The sequence below is a fragment of the Canis lupus genome, chromosome 31 (assembly GCF_048164855.1).
Source record: "Canis lupus baileyi chromosome 31, mCanLup2.hap1, whole genome shotgun sequence".
Lineage (NCBI taxonomy): Eukaryota > Metazoa > Chordata > Mammalia > Carnivora > Canidae > Canis > Canis lupus.
The window spans coordinates 41,189,461-41,204,875 of NC_132868.1; the positions used below are offsets into that span (position 1 = coordinate 41,189,461).

The 15,415-nt window shown below is 38.2% G+C and overlaps 1 protein-coding gene across 5 annotated transcripts in view; it reads left to right on the forward strand.

Annotated features, from left to right (window-relative positions):
• NAALADL2 (N-acetylated alpha-linked acidic dipeptidase like 2) overlaps positions 1 to 15,415 on the forward strand; it is an 880,805-nt gene that overhangs the window by 833,124 nt on the left and 32,266 nt on the right. For all 5 annotated transcript variants that reach the window (XM_072808120.1, XM_072808121.1, XM_072808122.1 and 2 more), the window contains one exon: positions 6,555 to 6,750. In XM_072808120.1, the coding sequence (XP_072664221.1) occupies positions 6,555 to 6,750 (196 nt within the window). The remainder of the gene's footprint in view (positions 1 to 6,554; positions 6,751 to 15,415) is intronic.

The window sequence follows — 15,415 nt, forward strand, 5'->3', positions numbered from 1 at the left end:
TATGTGCTACACAGTCGGCGACTTGATGTACCTGTTCCATTTTGCCTACTCTGGTTATGACCTTATTACTAAAGTAGACTAGTGTGCTAATGTGTGAACAATGGACACCACTTACAGCAACTAAATAAATATTTCAGTTTCAATTTTAGCTACAATGCTGGATGATTTCATTAGCAACGGAGTTCCTGTACCTTGTTAAATGAAGCATCTAATTTTACTGCTTATACAGGCTTTAATTGTTGATATATTGTCTGATTTTGTTATGACACCTCACGATGATGAGTCTTAAGTTCTCAATCACAGGTAAAAAAAAAAAAAAAAAAAGAAAGAAAGTGACCTTCAAGGCTCAACCATAAAATAGCGTTTCTCCCTACTGCAAAGAGTTTACATACGAAGGTCTCTGAAACCCAATTGCATTTTCAGTGGTGTAATTTTTACCCCCTGACAACGGGCCATCTTGTTTATTTATTGCCCTAGTTTACAGTAGCAGCCGACCATTCTCTACCGCTCTCACAACCACCAGAAAGAAGGATAATTTACCAGCGAATAATTTGCTTGAGTTGATTTATTGGATGGTCTTGAAAGCTCATTTTGACTGAGTGACCTTGGCTCTTAATATTTGGCCAATGCCAAACACATAATAGTTAGAGAATGAATATTTATATGCGGTACACGGAGATAGAGTGTAAGTAGCGACTGATAAGATAACTGATGCGCCTCAGGTGTACTTGTGGCAAAGGCAAGTATGTCCAAACATTGCAGGCACAGAGGCAGGTGCCAGCGACACCCCGGGTACCGCCACACCTTGGAACCTGGAAGCAGACTAAGGAGGGAGCACTTGATGACCTACCTAAATTCACTCCTTCTCACTTTCTACACAATTTAAAGTTTAAAACAGCACCTTTCGAAATAGCTGAAGACTATGTAAGTCTGATGCTCTCTGTTTAATATCTGCTATTTTTCTTTGTTGGGATTCCGCTATTTACCATTATTGTAAAAACTACAAATGACCAGATAAAGTAAAAGTCACCTTCATTCGATCAGCCCGTGTACACATTTATCTGGTACAAGTAGGACTCAGCAGGAAACAGTTGCGAAGTGGGTGGCTCGTTGCCACCTGGTGATTGTCTCACTAAATGTAAGACAGTTGTTGGCGGTACTTCCTCCAGTTCTTGGAAAAACCGACAATGGTGACTTTATATGACTTTACTTTCTTTTTTTATTAGCTCTGATAATTGGTTAGTGTCAACCGTTTCCTTGTAGAAGGAGGGATAGTATCTCAAGGTGGTGATGTGGCCGCAGCAAGCGCACTGCGTTCCCCGACGTCTGTAGTTTCCTATTGTCAGTGTGTGTCACTTGGTTCTTTTCTACCATCACAGGTGATTGAGACCCATCTGATGTCTTCTTTTTTTCTTTCTGAGTCATTTATGCTGAATGTCCCGAAAGGAAAAATTAAGTATGTGCTTTATAAGTTGCCCGTTTCTAGTCATCAGTACATCTCGGTTTTAATTACCACCAATTCCAACGTTGGACTGCCCTAGAGTCCAAAGTGAAGAGTGGCTGCACTAGGTACCGTGTCCTGTGCCCATCCTAAAAAAAAAAAATCCAAATCCGTCCATCTAAAATCCAAAGAATTCTAAGAAAAGAATTTATTCCCATGGAAATTTTGAATCATGTTAGATTTCTAGTGGTTTGACCCAAACTGGCATTTCTGGAACTTACCATTTTGTATGACAAGGACTTAAAAGGATTCTCTCAGAAGTAGCTTACCTTGCTTGCTCAAACTGAGAGAAATTCAATAGAGATTGGCCATCCGTTGGGTACAAATTCCCAAAACTATGTTTACTGTCGGCCCACAATGTGTTTTTGTATGGACTCCGACTACATAACTGTCTTAAAGATGCATTTTATTTATTTATTATTCCACACCCAGTTCAAACAAGGAGTTGAGACAGCTGGGTCTGCAATGAAATCTGGTTGTCTCTAGAGTATCAGAGCTTGTCTCCTGAAACTAGTTTTTGTTTTTTTCCCGCTTCTTTTTGAACTCATATTTTTATTGATTAATGTCCCTTAATTATTATACAAAGCGTGCTGTCTCTTTTGTATTCCTTAGAATTATATTATTTTCTCTTAAGCCCTGAGTCACAATTTGTTGCAGTTCCTACAGCTCCCCTTCGTCATCATTTCCTTCATTACTCTGAGCACCTCATTCAAGTACTTCATTTAAAGTTTGCTTTTCAGTACCTACATTTTATATGTGTCACTACATTGATTGAAATACGGTAATGACTTCTTACCATATAATTTTAAATTTTAAATTTCCCATCACAGTAATGGGCTGTTATATTGTGATTTTTTTTTCCCTAAGTGTATTTTTAGGATAAAACCCTGCACCCATGACAGGATAGTACCACAATCCATTTTTCTGTGAGTATTGCCTCTCTGGCAATAATTTTAAAGTTGTTGCTTTTTTTTAAAGATACTTTTAATCTTGGCTTATAATAGAGCATAGAGTACCTTTGCCCTCACACTGATTAATTTTGTTTAGCCTTTTTTTTTTTTTTTCATTTTCTTGGCTTGACCAAAACATAATTAAATTCACACATGTTATTGAATATACAAGTCCAACTTTTTGCCTCAGAAGGAGACTGGTAAAAAATAAACCACACATGAATTTAATTCATTCAAGGAAGCTTTTGCTCACTCTTCCAAAGCAGCCAATAATCAGATCAGTTCCTACACCAGGCAGACAGACACATATTCCATGCAATATGTTCAAAATCTTGCTAGATTTCCATCTGTGTTGGCTATCTGGATCATTGGGCAATATTTAGACTATCCGAAAATCTTCAGAATATGTTGCCTATTTTTTTAAAAGTGGCCAACCCGATTCTTCTCCTGAGCATGCCACTTTGGCATCTTTGCAAGAGAGATTTCTGCTGTGTTCAGTTTAGACAGTTACCCACTGTCTTCTGGCACATTGCGGTTTTAAATAATATCCTTTTATCAATGTATTGTAAAATCAGTGTTAGGTTATTCACCAGCAGTGCACTGGCTCCCACACTTTCTCTACCTGCGTTTTTGTTTGTTTAGCGTCTTTAAATAACCGGCTGAGATGACTCATTGTGATTCATCCTAAAGAAGCCAGCATGAAGAATAGAAAGTGTAGGATAGATAATAAAGGACTGTTGTTTCCCCTGGATGAAATCATATTGGCAATTTCTTTTTTTTCTGTTTAGCGATGCCACAAGATATTTTTAAAATGACATTAAGTAACGTACATTTTTCCCCCAAAATAATCTTCTGTTCTGCTTTTAACCACTGTGTTATGTGGAACATAAATCATACTTTCCCTTGTCACTATAAATCAGTGAAGTCTAAGCTATTATTGTGCGATTCTTAGCACCTTTAAAACTGTGATAAGCTCATCCACAGAAGAATAGGTTCTGTGAAATACTATTAAAGTAAGAGGCTATGTTTGTTTGAAATAAAAATGTAGTTTCAGAGTATGACCAGCACATTTCACTCTTAATTTAAGATGAAATTGAGTCTTTAAAAATACAGCCACAAAATAGAACAAAAAAAAAAAAAAAAAAGAAAAAAAAAAGAAAGAAAGAATAGTGGAAATAAACTAAAATTCTAAACTTTTCAGAGTATAAAACTCTGATGAAAGACCACAATAGTAAGTAGTAAAATCATTCTTTAAAATCAGATAGGTAAAAAATAAAAAAATAAAATAAATAAAATAAAATCAGACAGGTATGTATTTGTTTAGGAGGTTGTGGAGCAGACTTAAACACATGGGTTTATGCCAAGATGAAACTCATCGAGACATGAAGTGCCTTGGGAGAAGTAGTGTGTGCAGGCCTCAGGTCCTGGCAGGTTCAAACAGAACATACAGATTCAGCGGGGGCAGACGCCGCTGTGGTTACTAGTCTTACCTGCATGTCCTTAGACCTTATGCGTAGGACAAGTATGAAGTGCTTTGAGTTTCTGATCCACTACTGGAGAGTGTTTTAGGAGCCTCTATCAATGGTCCTCAAGAGGAACAACTTTTCTGAGGACACCGTGGCACTTTAGGGGTCACTCCACAAAGGCCCAAGTAATGTGCTCAGTGTCTTATGTCCATTGTGACATTTAACCTTACTCTAGCCCCATGAGCCAAACTAGATGTTGTTAAGAGCAGTTTAGAGATCAAGAAACTGCGAGTGGGGTCGGGCAGGGGGTGTTTGTGTCTTTCTCAGGTGTATACATTTGTGCGATAGGATTAGGACGTGACTATAGCTTTGTCAGATTCAAGCCCCTGCCCTTGCCACTACACCACACGGCCTCCCAAATGACTTGGAGGGGAGGACACTGCAATGTGATGATTGGGTAGAAGGCAAGAGTAGGGATGGGTTTCCTTCAGTGTGTTTAAGAGCCTCTCCTGACCCGGCCTCCATAAATCTCAACACTATCCCACTAGCCACAGACTCACACTTCGTCCTTCCCTCTCCCTCTCTCTGCTTTCCTCTGTCTTCTTCCCTCTTCTGTTAATATTACTCCTGCTTATGATATCCAGCTCTGTTCTTTGTATAACAAGATGGAAAAATGGAAGGGTTGAAGTTAGAGGTAGATTCATCCTCTAGAAAGCCGAGGACTGAGGGAATAAGAAGGAATTAATTAGTAGCAATTAATATTGTTGTTTACAGATGAAACATCCTCAACTGCTTTAATGTAGAAATGGAGTCCCAGAACTTCCATTTTTGGAGACCCTTGATTTCTGGGCAATTCCATGGTCTGTCTCTCATGTTTCACTTCTTCTCTGGACTTAGGATATTTTTGTACACAAAAAATTCTTCAGTCATTTGCATGAACATTTATTTATTTTTTTCTCCATTTAAAACATATTTGCTGAACTTGTGGGGTTCTTTTCAAGGAAGGAGACAGATGAGACAGATAAAGATAAAAATAATATAGATGCTATGATGCAATGATCAAAAGAGATAATTCAGTGGCATGCCAGGCATAGTGTTGTCTGAGGAAATGGCAGTGAGTAAAGCAGACAACCATCTCAGCCTTCACAGAGCTGACATTCTAACAGGGATCCTAAGATCATGGGGGAAAATCATTTAGGGTCAAAACTTACATAGATTAGGTGATATTACTTTCTGGATCTTATTTAAATGGACAAATAGGCTCTAATTGACATTAAAACGGCTATTGGGAATCTTTGGAATACCAGTTCTAATACAAATGATGGAGTGAACATTGAAAGTAAAGCTATTTTTCAATTTGTAACCTTATACCCTTGAAGTAATATATAGGGTATAGTGTAGATGGCAGGTGTTCAACTATCAGGGTCCTTTCTGGAATAAGGCAGTTAGTTCTTAAAGCTGTCAGTCCTCCACATCCTCACCACCATGAAAGATAAATTCATTTAAAGCTAAATAAGGGAGAATGGTACAATTTGTCTCACTTGATTCAGTAGTAATGTCTTCAATTCTGTAGTATATGTTAGATCAGAACAGATTTTTCTTTCTTAAATGGAAGACTCTCAAGGATGTCGAACTTGTTTTTTTTCTGTTGTTTAGTCTTTTGATTCCAGTATAATCTAAATGTGCCTGTTTTGTCTTATTCTTTCCTTCTACAAGGGTATGTCTTGTAAGATCACCATACATTAACTTCAGTGAACCATTATATTTTAAGATAAACCGTATCTTCATAAAATGACATTATTATTTTAATTGTTATTTAGGGCGCTAACTTTCCTCAATGAGCAAAACTTTCTCCTCTCCCAACCTCAAGTTTTGTTGTGATATCAGTGGTTGAGCGTCTGCCTTCAGCTCAGGGCATGATCCCAGGGTCCTGGGATGGAGTCCCGCATCGCGCTCGCTGCAAGGAGCCTGCCTCTCCCTCTGCCTGTGTCTCTGCCTCTCTCGCTCTCTCTCTGTGTCTCTCATGAATAAATAAATAAAATCTTTTAATTTTAATTTTAAAATCTTTTTAATTACAGGAAATTTTTAGGAAAGGAACAGAGCCCATGGACACATCACAACAGAGTAAAGTATCTCATGCTCTCAGAAGAGAACTTCTTTTATAATTTTTTCCCCCTAGAAATACAAGATACACCATGAAGAGCATGAATTTTTGAGTCAGAAAAATCAGGCTTCTAATTCTGGCTTGTCATTTATTTTCTTGATGACCTGGGATCACTTGCTTGCCTTAATTAATTTTCAGGTGCTATGAAGTAGACATGACAATGCAAGCTTTGGTGAATATTATTGAGATAATATTGGAGGTGCTCAATACAGTGCCTGGAACATAGCAGTCTCTCAATACTCAGTACTTATTTACTACAGTTATTATTAGAATTAGTAATTATTATTAGTAGTCGTAGTGGTGGTAGCAATCAATTTAATACTTTTATTAGACTATAATAGGTAGAATATTTTTTGGTGGAATTAATATGATAAAGTTTAGCTGATGTTCCTTTTTGACATCAAGATCGCAAAATGCTTATTTTGCTCCTTTGAGGATGTCTCTTCTGAGGTGGACTCATTTACCTTCACCAGGTGATCAACCCAACACTCAACTGCTAGCCCTGGCCTCTCGCCTACGGGAAAGTGCTGAACTCTTCCAGTCAGATGAGATGCGTCCTGCTAATGATCCCAAGGAGAGAATTCCCATCCGTGTCCGAATGCTGAATGACATTCTTCAAGACATGGAGAAAAACTTCCTGGTACAGCAAGTGCCACCAGGTTTTTATAGGTAGGATATGCGTCTCAACATTTATTTATGCCCCTCAATTAAAGTTCTGTGCTTAACTTTCAGAATATGCACCTTCTGTGAACATGACACTATTTTTAATGTAGTTATTATGTGAGTTATATCAGTAATTATTATATATACAATTTGAGGACCCTTCTCCTACCTAAAGAAGATTTCAACTACATGAGTATAGAATAAAGCAAATTGGTGTAGCAACTCATATAGAAAACTACTAAGGATTTTTTTTTTTTTTATATTCAAGCTCCATATGGGTCAGACATGATATGGCTACTGGAAAACCAAATGGAATTATAAGTTGTATTGGGAAAAATACACTTTCTTGAATGAATCAGAAGAGAAGCCTATACTATTCTTCCCAGTAAGATCACATCTAGAGTATTGTGTTTAATTCTCTCTATCAAGAGAGAGAGAAGCTACCTGTCAAGAGAGAGCTAAAGAAGTTTAATATTCAGGGGAGAGTGGGATTTAGATAGATTTTGAAACAACCAGTAGATTAGAGATACTAGATGGAAGGTCACAACAGAGTGATTCCTAGAAACATTTTAACAATTTTAATAGATATTTTAATAAACCCACTTTGATAGAATGGGGTTCAATTTTGACTTTTAGAGGATGAGAGGAGTATGATGTGGTTTTTATTTTACAGTTCATGATATAGTAGAAACTAAACAAAGAGAGAAATGGAGTTTGAAAGGTTATAAACATTTTACATATTCTTATTTGTTATTTTTCTACAAGACACAAAATATAATTACATGCACCCTTCTGTGAAATAGATGCATATATAATGTGTGTGTTTGTATAACAGTTGAATTTATGTCTGTGTGTTTATGTGTCGTGTGTGTATATAATATGTATGTGTGTGTGTACGTGAGAAAAAGGCAAGAGGCAAATAGATTTTGGACAAATAGTGAGGCAGAAAAAGTAATTGGTGCAGAATTCTCATTCATAAAGGACCTCAAATTTAGACTTTTCACTATATGACTTTATATGTGTGTGTGTTTGTGGATATATATATACATACATATGTATGTATATATGTATATGAATAAGAAAGTGATCCTTTCCCCTGTTAGTTATATATATGTGTGTGTGTGTGTATTAGTTATAGTTATATATATATATATATATATATATATATATATATATATATATATATATAACATTAAAACTACCCCGGACTAGACATACTGTGCATGACTAAAGGACTGAAGAACTGAAGCATAGGAAAGCACATCTCAATTACATATAAGAAAGAAGTTGTTGACAAATAGTGTTTCTGAAAGACTAAATGTGATGTTTTTATGGTGTAGGGGACTCACTACCATTGCTTGTAGTAAAGTATAGGCTAAGTAACTCTGAGTATTTTGACTGTCTCTGAGGTTTAAGGTGGCCTTTAGTACCAACATCCTGGGATCTGATAAAACATTTGATCTCTCTGCATCTTCACGTCTACATTTATAAAACAAGATAGTAGTAGAAAGAGACCTGCCGAGGCACCCGGGTGGCTCAGTGGTTGAGCATCTGCCTTTGGCCCAGGGTGTGACCCCGGGGTCCCGGGATCAAGTCCCACATCGGGCTCCCCACAGGGAGCCTGCTTCTCCCTCTGCCTGTGTCTCTGCCTCTCTCTGTGTGTCTCACATGAATGAATAAATAAGTAAAATATTTTTTAAAAAAGAAAGAGACTTGCTTAAGATAAGAAATGTTTCCTACTTTTGATATTTGGTGATTTCCCTTTATGATGTTAAACTCAAATTTTCATTTAAAATCCTTATATCATTTCTCCTAACACTACAACTCTACATTATACGACTTTGAAAACTGTTAATTTATTGTGACAGATATTTTAAGACAGTCTTACAAGCTCCAGATACATAGAAGTTGCCTCAAGTTAATAACACCTGCTCTGATGAGGTTGTATTTCAGAAATGGGGACGGGGAAACAGAATGAACAAGGTAACTAAGTAAAGTATAGTGTATGGTAGATATAATAATAACTAAAGAAATAAATATACCATGTTATTAAATTTGGCATTATTAAAAAGTCTTAATCAGAATAAGTAAACTGTATTTTTAGAATGTAAAAATTGCCCTCATTTTTACTTTATGAAAAATCCAGAAATTAATAAAAATCATACATTGAGAATATAGTTTTATATATTGTGATGTAGTAAAGTCTTCCACCATTCCTTGGCCCTTGCACTAGACATAGAAGACCTGTATGGTCTGAGGTATGTATATGTCCAGAGAAACTTTCCATTACCACTTCAGTTATATTCACATTTTGAGTAAAAAAGGAAATGTTGATCTTGTCCTGAGTTAACAATGAATAAGAAAGTGATCCTTTCCCCTGTTAGTGATATGATGACAGCTACCTTGCATCCCAGTGTGGAAGCCTCAAAATGTTTACTATGAAAATGTTCTAACTCAAACTTTAGAACTGAAAGCTTATGGTTCAATATTTTGGCATTATTTTAAACTATTGCTACAGTTATTGAAGAAATATACATGTGTGCCATTACTCTCTTTGGCCCTATTAATTCATATATATGCTGACGGCAAATAGATTTAAATAGACAGATGCGAATAGATAGCCTCATTTTGATTTATCTGACTGACCTTTATCCCAAGACTGTCATGAATTTTTACTTCATTTCTGAAATATATAACAAATCATCCTACTTCATATTTTCTCTTGGTGGAGAATTCATATTTCTAAAATTCTTGAAGCAAAATTTTCAAAATTACAGTAGAATTTCTACTCCCAATGCCTGTAAGCTCTTCCTTGATGGGGTAGGAAATGTTCAAAGTACAAAAATGGGTGTGACAAGATCATATGCAGTTTAAGAAAATGGAAAATTTGATTGTAATAATAACCATATGGAGTAAAGATAAAATTGTTAATTACATTGTATAAAAGAACATTTGGTGAACAGGATTCATTTTCCTAATGTTAAATAACCTTTAGAGATGTTATTCATGTAAGAATCTCACTCTTCAACCTGATGGTGTTATGACAATTCTCATCAAATACACAAGGAGGAAGTCAAAAGTAATTTGCTTTTCAAGAAAGTTGTTGACAGAAGTTCATTGTATAAAGCTAAATATTTCATTTGGAATTTGGATCATGTCCCAAAGGATACCTCCTCAACCAAAGTGTCACTAAACACTGAAACAGTATTTTTGAAATCTGTGAAGAAATTTTCTCCATAATTTGGCATCAGGAGATTGAAGGTTTTGAAATCCTATGATGTTGCATGTAGAATTTGTTGTCTTCCTCATAAATACACCTCCAGTGAACATTGCTCTGTGCAAGCGTACTGATGGAAACTGGCCATATAAGACCTCTGCTTTTAAGGAGTTTAATTCAAGACATAAACTATATAAATCAAAAATCAAAAAATGTGAAGAATACCTGTGCAAATTCATCAGGAGATGAATGCTACGGGCGAGAAGTGTTGTTGGGATTCGGTGAGGGGATAAATGATCATCTTGTGGTGGTCGAGTAACTTTTTTAAGGGAAGAGGGAAATTTATCTGGGCTTAAGGGAATGTCCGTTAACTGAGGGAGTGTGATAGACTGAATGGTTTTGTTCCCCCCAAGTTTATATGTTGAAATGTGATCCTCAGTAGGATGATAGTCAATGGTGGGACCTTGGGAGGCGATTAAGTCAAGAGGGCAGAGCCCTCATGAGGGGGATTACTGCCCTTGTAAAAGAGACTCCAGAGAGCTCCCTTACCATTTCCTGCCTTGTGAGGACAGGATGACTGGGGACCAGGAAACAGACCTTCACCAGATGCCAAATCTGTCAGGGATTTGATCTTTTGCCTTTCATCTCCCAGAACTGTGAAAAATAACTTTGGGTGGTGTATAAGGCACCTAGTCTATGATATTCTGTTACGGTAGCCCAGACCGACTAAGAAAGGAAGCAATTGCAGGGGAGGATAGCGTGAAGAAAGTCACAAAGGAGAGGCTGTGCCCTGTGTACCGGGGGGTCGAGAACAGGAAGTGGGGTAGTTTGGATGGCTATTACGTCATAATTATGGAGCGGTATCCAGGAACCCAACCGTGGAGTACTTTACATTCTCTGTGGAGAGCTTCGAACTTTATTTTCTTACACAAAAGGAGCCATGAGGAAAACTGTGTCATTAGGAAACTTTATCTGGTGCTCGAAGAGAACAGAATCCTCCAGAAAGACTCTGGGTGTAAGGACCGCATGGGTGCTGGGAACCTAACTTGGCATGTTGGTGTCAGCAATGAAGAGCAAAGGGCAGATTTGGGAGATGATGCTAAGGAAGAACTAATGAATTTAGGGCTTGAAGGGCTTTGAGAACCTTATTTCAGGTTCTTTTTTTAGGATTCCCCTGGACCTAGGCCGGTGAAGCAGGGATGCATAGCAGCCAGCGCCTCCTCTGTCAACTAGTTAAGGCGCTCAGTGTCTCAGGGCTCAGGGCAATTATAGGATCATTTCCTGATAATTTCTAAAGTCCCTTTTAGCTCTAAGAATCTGATCCGATGGGCACTCACAGTGTTCAGCCTCACCTCTCTAATCGGGGAATTCTTCTAATCGTGAGGGAGGGGAGCAGGAAACAATGCGGTGATGGATGGCAGCGATACAATGGAAAGCTGCAAAGTGCTCCAGAGTCACTGAGCTTAGTAGGCCGTCGGGAGCAGATGAAACAATGTGCATCATCAGGGACCGTGTAAGGGAAAGCACATTAAAAGCTACAAAGCATCTCAAAAATATTACTACTGTCAAAATCCCACAGTGTCAAATTTGACTCATTGCCCCTGAATAGGGAACGAATTATGCATTTTTCTTAAAAATTGTGAATCTTTTCATCTCTCCTCTTCCTTTACTATGACTCCAACATGTACTGTCCTACCCCTCCTGGGAACTGGCATTGTCTGGAGATGGGAGCTTGTGGCATCTGTTTTGTTGTCGGATTCTTTTTAACTCCCTGGATTTATTCTGCAAAGGCAAAGTAAGCAGTCTGACCCAGTGAACCTATTCATTCTCTACTACTATATATATATTTTTTTTTAAAGAAAGGAAGAGAGAAAGAAAATCTTTTTTAGGGCAGTTTTGGACTTAGAGAAGCAATGAGCAGAAAGTACAGTCTTCATATAACCCTTCACACGCAGGCCCGGTTTCCCCACCCGCAAGGGCCGGGTTTCCCTATTGGTTTCCCTATTATTCCTATTATCCACCTGCCTGCTATAGTGTAGTACATTTTTTTACAGCTGATGAGCCAACATGAATAATTTATACCTTAGTGCTAACTACAGTTCATAGCTTCCGTTAGGGTTTACTCCGTATTTTACATTCTCTGGGTTTGATAAGTGTGCAGTGGTGCACACCCACCATTCCTATACCGTACAGAGTACTTTCACACCCTAAAAATCTGTTTCTCCTACTTATCTCTCTCCCACTCCTGCCTGAGCCCCTGGCAACCACGGTCTTTTTTCATGTCCCCACAGTTTTTCCTCTTCTAGAATGTTCCATCATTTAATCACACAGTATGTCACCTTTCCAGATGGGCTTCTTCAGTCGGCAGTGTGATTGAGTCTTTTCTACGTTATTTTTATCACCGAACACTGTTTCATCGTATGAGTACAGCACAGTGTGCCTATCTCTTCACCCATCAGAGGGCACGTGGCCTCTTTCAGATGTTGGCAATTAGGAGTAAAGCCGCTGTACGTCTTGGTGGGCAGGTCTTAGTGTGGTTGTGCACTTGCAGCTGGTCTTGGTGAGGACCGAGGAGCCCGGCTGCTGGCCCGTAGGCAGCCTGCGTCTACCTTGGTAAGAAACTGCCCAACTGGGTGTAGCATTCTGCAACCGCCCTAGCAAGGAATGAAACTTTGGGTTGCCCCACAGCCTCACCAACATTTGTTGTCGGACTTCTGGGTTTTAGCCATTCTCACAGAGGAGTAATCGTATCTCATCATTTTAATTGCAAATCTCTAACAAAATACGATGTTGAGGATTTTTTTTTTCATATGCTTATTTCCCACCTCTGAATCTTCATTGCGGCATCTCATCAGGTCTCTTGCCTACTTCTTAAGTTACTGGTTTTCTTATTGTTGAGTTTTAAAGGTTCTTTTTATATTTTGGCTGCACGTCTTTTATCAGGCATGTATCTTGCAGTATTTCCTCCCAGATTGTGACCTGGGAGGTCTTTTCATTCTTTCATCAGTCTCTTTTGTGAAGCAGAAGTTTTGATTTTAATGAAACCCAACATATCAACTTTTTCTTTAATGGGTTATGCTTTTGGCCGTGTCTATGTTTATCATCAAACCCACAGTCACCCAGGTTTTCTCCTGTGTTTTCTTCTAGGATTTTCATGGTTTTACATTTTACAAAAGGTCGATGATCCATTTTGAGTTAATTTCTGTGAAAGGTGCAAGGTCTATATATTCAGAGACGTTATGTTTGCGTGTGAATGTCTAGTAGTCCCGGCACTAATTGTTGAAAAGACTATCCTTTCTCTACTGAATTGCCTTTCCTCTCTTGCCATACAATATGCTTTAATAATATTGCCTTCTATTGTAGGCAGCTCACTCCTTCACAGAATAGCTTTCAGAATTAAAAACACCATACAGCAGTGAGATTGGGATTTATAAAAAGATTTGGGATTTATAAAAGTATGAAGGGGTTTGAATGGGAAAATGTCTTTTATACTTGCATGGCTTAGAGAAAGCTAAATAGTAACTCTGGAAGTCAATTTCCCAACAAAATTAAAAACCCCAAAGGGCTATTAATATTAGGATAAAGGTAGATAAATTACTGGGATAAAATTAGGGATCCCTGGGTGGCGCAGGGGTTTGGCGCCTGCCTTTGGCCCAGGGCGCGATCCTGGAGACCCGGGATCGAATCCCACGTCGGGCTCCCTGTGCATGGAGCCTGCTTCTCCCTCTGCCTGTGTCTCTGCCTCTCTCTCTCTCTGTATGACTATCATAAATAAATTAAAAAAAAAAATTAAAAAAAAATAAAATAAAATTAGATGAAGTGAGGATAAATGTGAGAAGATAATTTGTAAACAATAGAATTCTATATGAATATTAGAAAATCAAAACAACTTTTATTCCATTCTGCTGATCTTACTGCTGACTTTGATAGTGTTCTGGATTCCGAAACATCTTCCTCATTTCTCTTTTCACCAAAGGAGAAGTATTTAAAAATTCAGTACCACACCTTCTCTTTCCCCAGGGTCACCACAGCGAAAATTTTCTTTCATTTTAATTTTTATTATACAGTCCTTCCCCTTAAACATTGGCTAAAAGCAAGGTCCCACAGAAAATTTTAAAAATGGGAGGGGATGGAATCAAACATGCAATTTTTATTTTTATTTTTTTAAGGAGTAAACCTATTTAAATACTATTAGCTTCCAAAAGTAATGTGGACACTCTGAATGACAAACCTTTTCCAGGAGGAAAGCCTTCTCTCAAAACACATTTTTCCCCCAAAATACATATTTTATATGTTCAGGAAACACTATTGCAAGCAGCACAGTCTTTTAGGGAAGATCCTCCCTTTTGAGTTTTGAAGTTTGAGCCACTTCTTAGATTTGAGCACCAGCCATTTTGTGCTTGAAATTTAATATCTTATAGGATATGCATTCTTCCACGCTTGTTTTAGGAAATTTCTCCCAAATTTTTGGCCTTGTCCACAATTTTTAGAATCCTTTTGTGCATGAGTTCTCAAAGCTACCGTTCTGTCTCCATCCCTCCTTCCCTCACTTGCCCTTAGACCAAGCTAAATAGTCTTAAAAATAGGAAAGCGCTACCTGTTGCTCCTTTATTTTAAGTGACTACACTAAGCTGCAGGGACACAGAACGATCTTTGACTTTAAACTTTTAGTGTACAAATAGGAAACCATGGGGTGTTCAAACTGCTCTCAGCACAAATGTGATTGGCAAAGGTTTTCTATTAATAGGCAGCTGGATGAGATCCCACGTTTTGTCTCTACATATTTAAAGAGTCACAGTTAAACAGCAACAGCTAATAAGGGTTTCCTTCCCTCCCAACTACAAAATATATATACTCGCAGACAGACAGACAGATAGACATATGCATTGCTGCACTATTAACTGATTATATGGGATTATAGGAGGATTTTTACCAAAGGATCAGAAACTTGGTGTGGCTTTGGGGAGAAGATTCAGTGATCCACCCCTTACATGGGTATTGCAGTGGTTTTTGTTTTGTTTTGTTTTGTTTTTAATTAATTTCATTTATTTTAGAGAGAGAGAGAGCATGAATAGCCAAGTAGGTGGATGGGGCAGAGGGAGAAAAAAACTCAAGCAGACTCTGCATTGAGTGTGGAGGTGGGGGTGCTGCATCTCAAAACCCTGAGATCACGACCTGAGCAGGAACCAGGAGTCAGATGCCACGCTGAGGGCACCACGCAAGCGCCCCATGCAGTGGTTTTATTTCAGGGTGTGGAAAACCGAGGAGGAAACAGGCAGGAGCCAGTGGGGAATGCTGGCCGCATGGCACAGTTGAAGCTCCAGGGCAGTGAACGTCCTCATTTGAAATAATTGAAGACTCATTATTAATGCTCAAAACAAAACTATTGGTCATAGAGTAGTACTGTCCTATCGTTCTCTCTAAATGTGTGGTATTTCAGCTGCATCCTGAGTA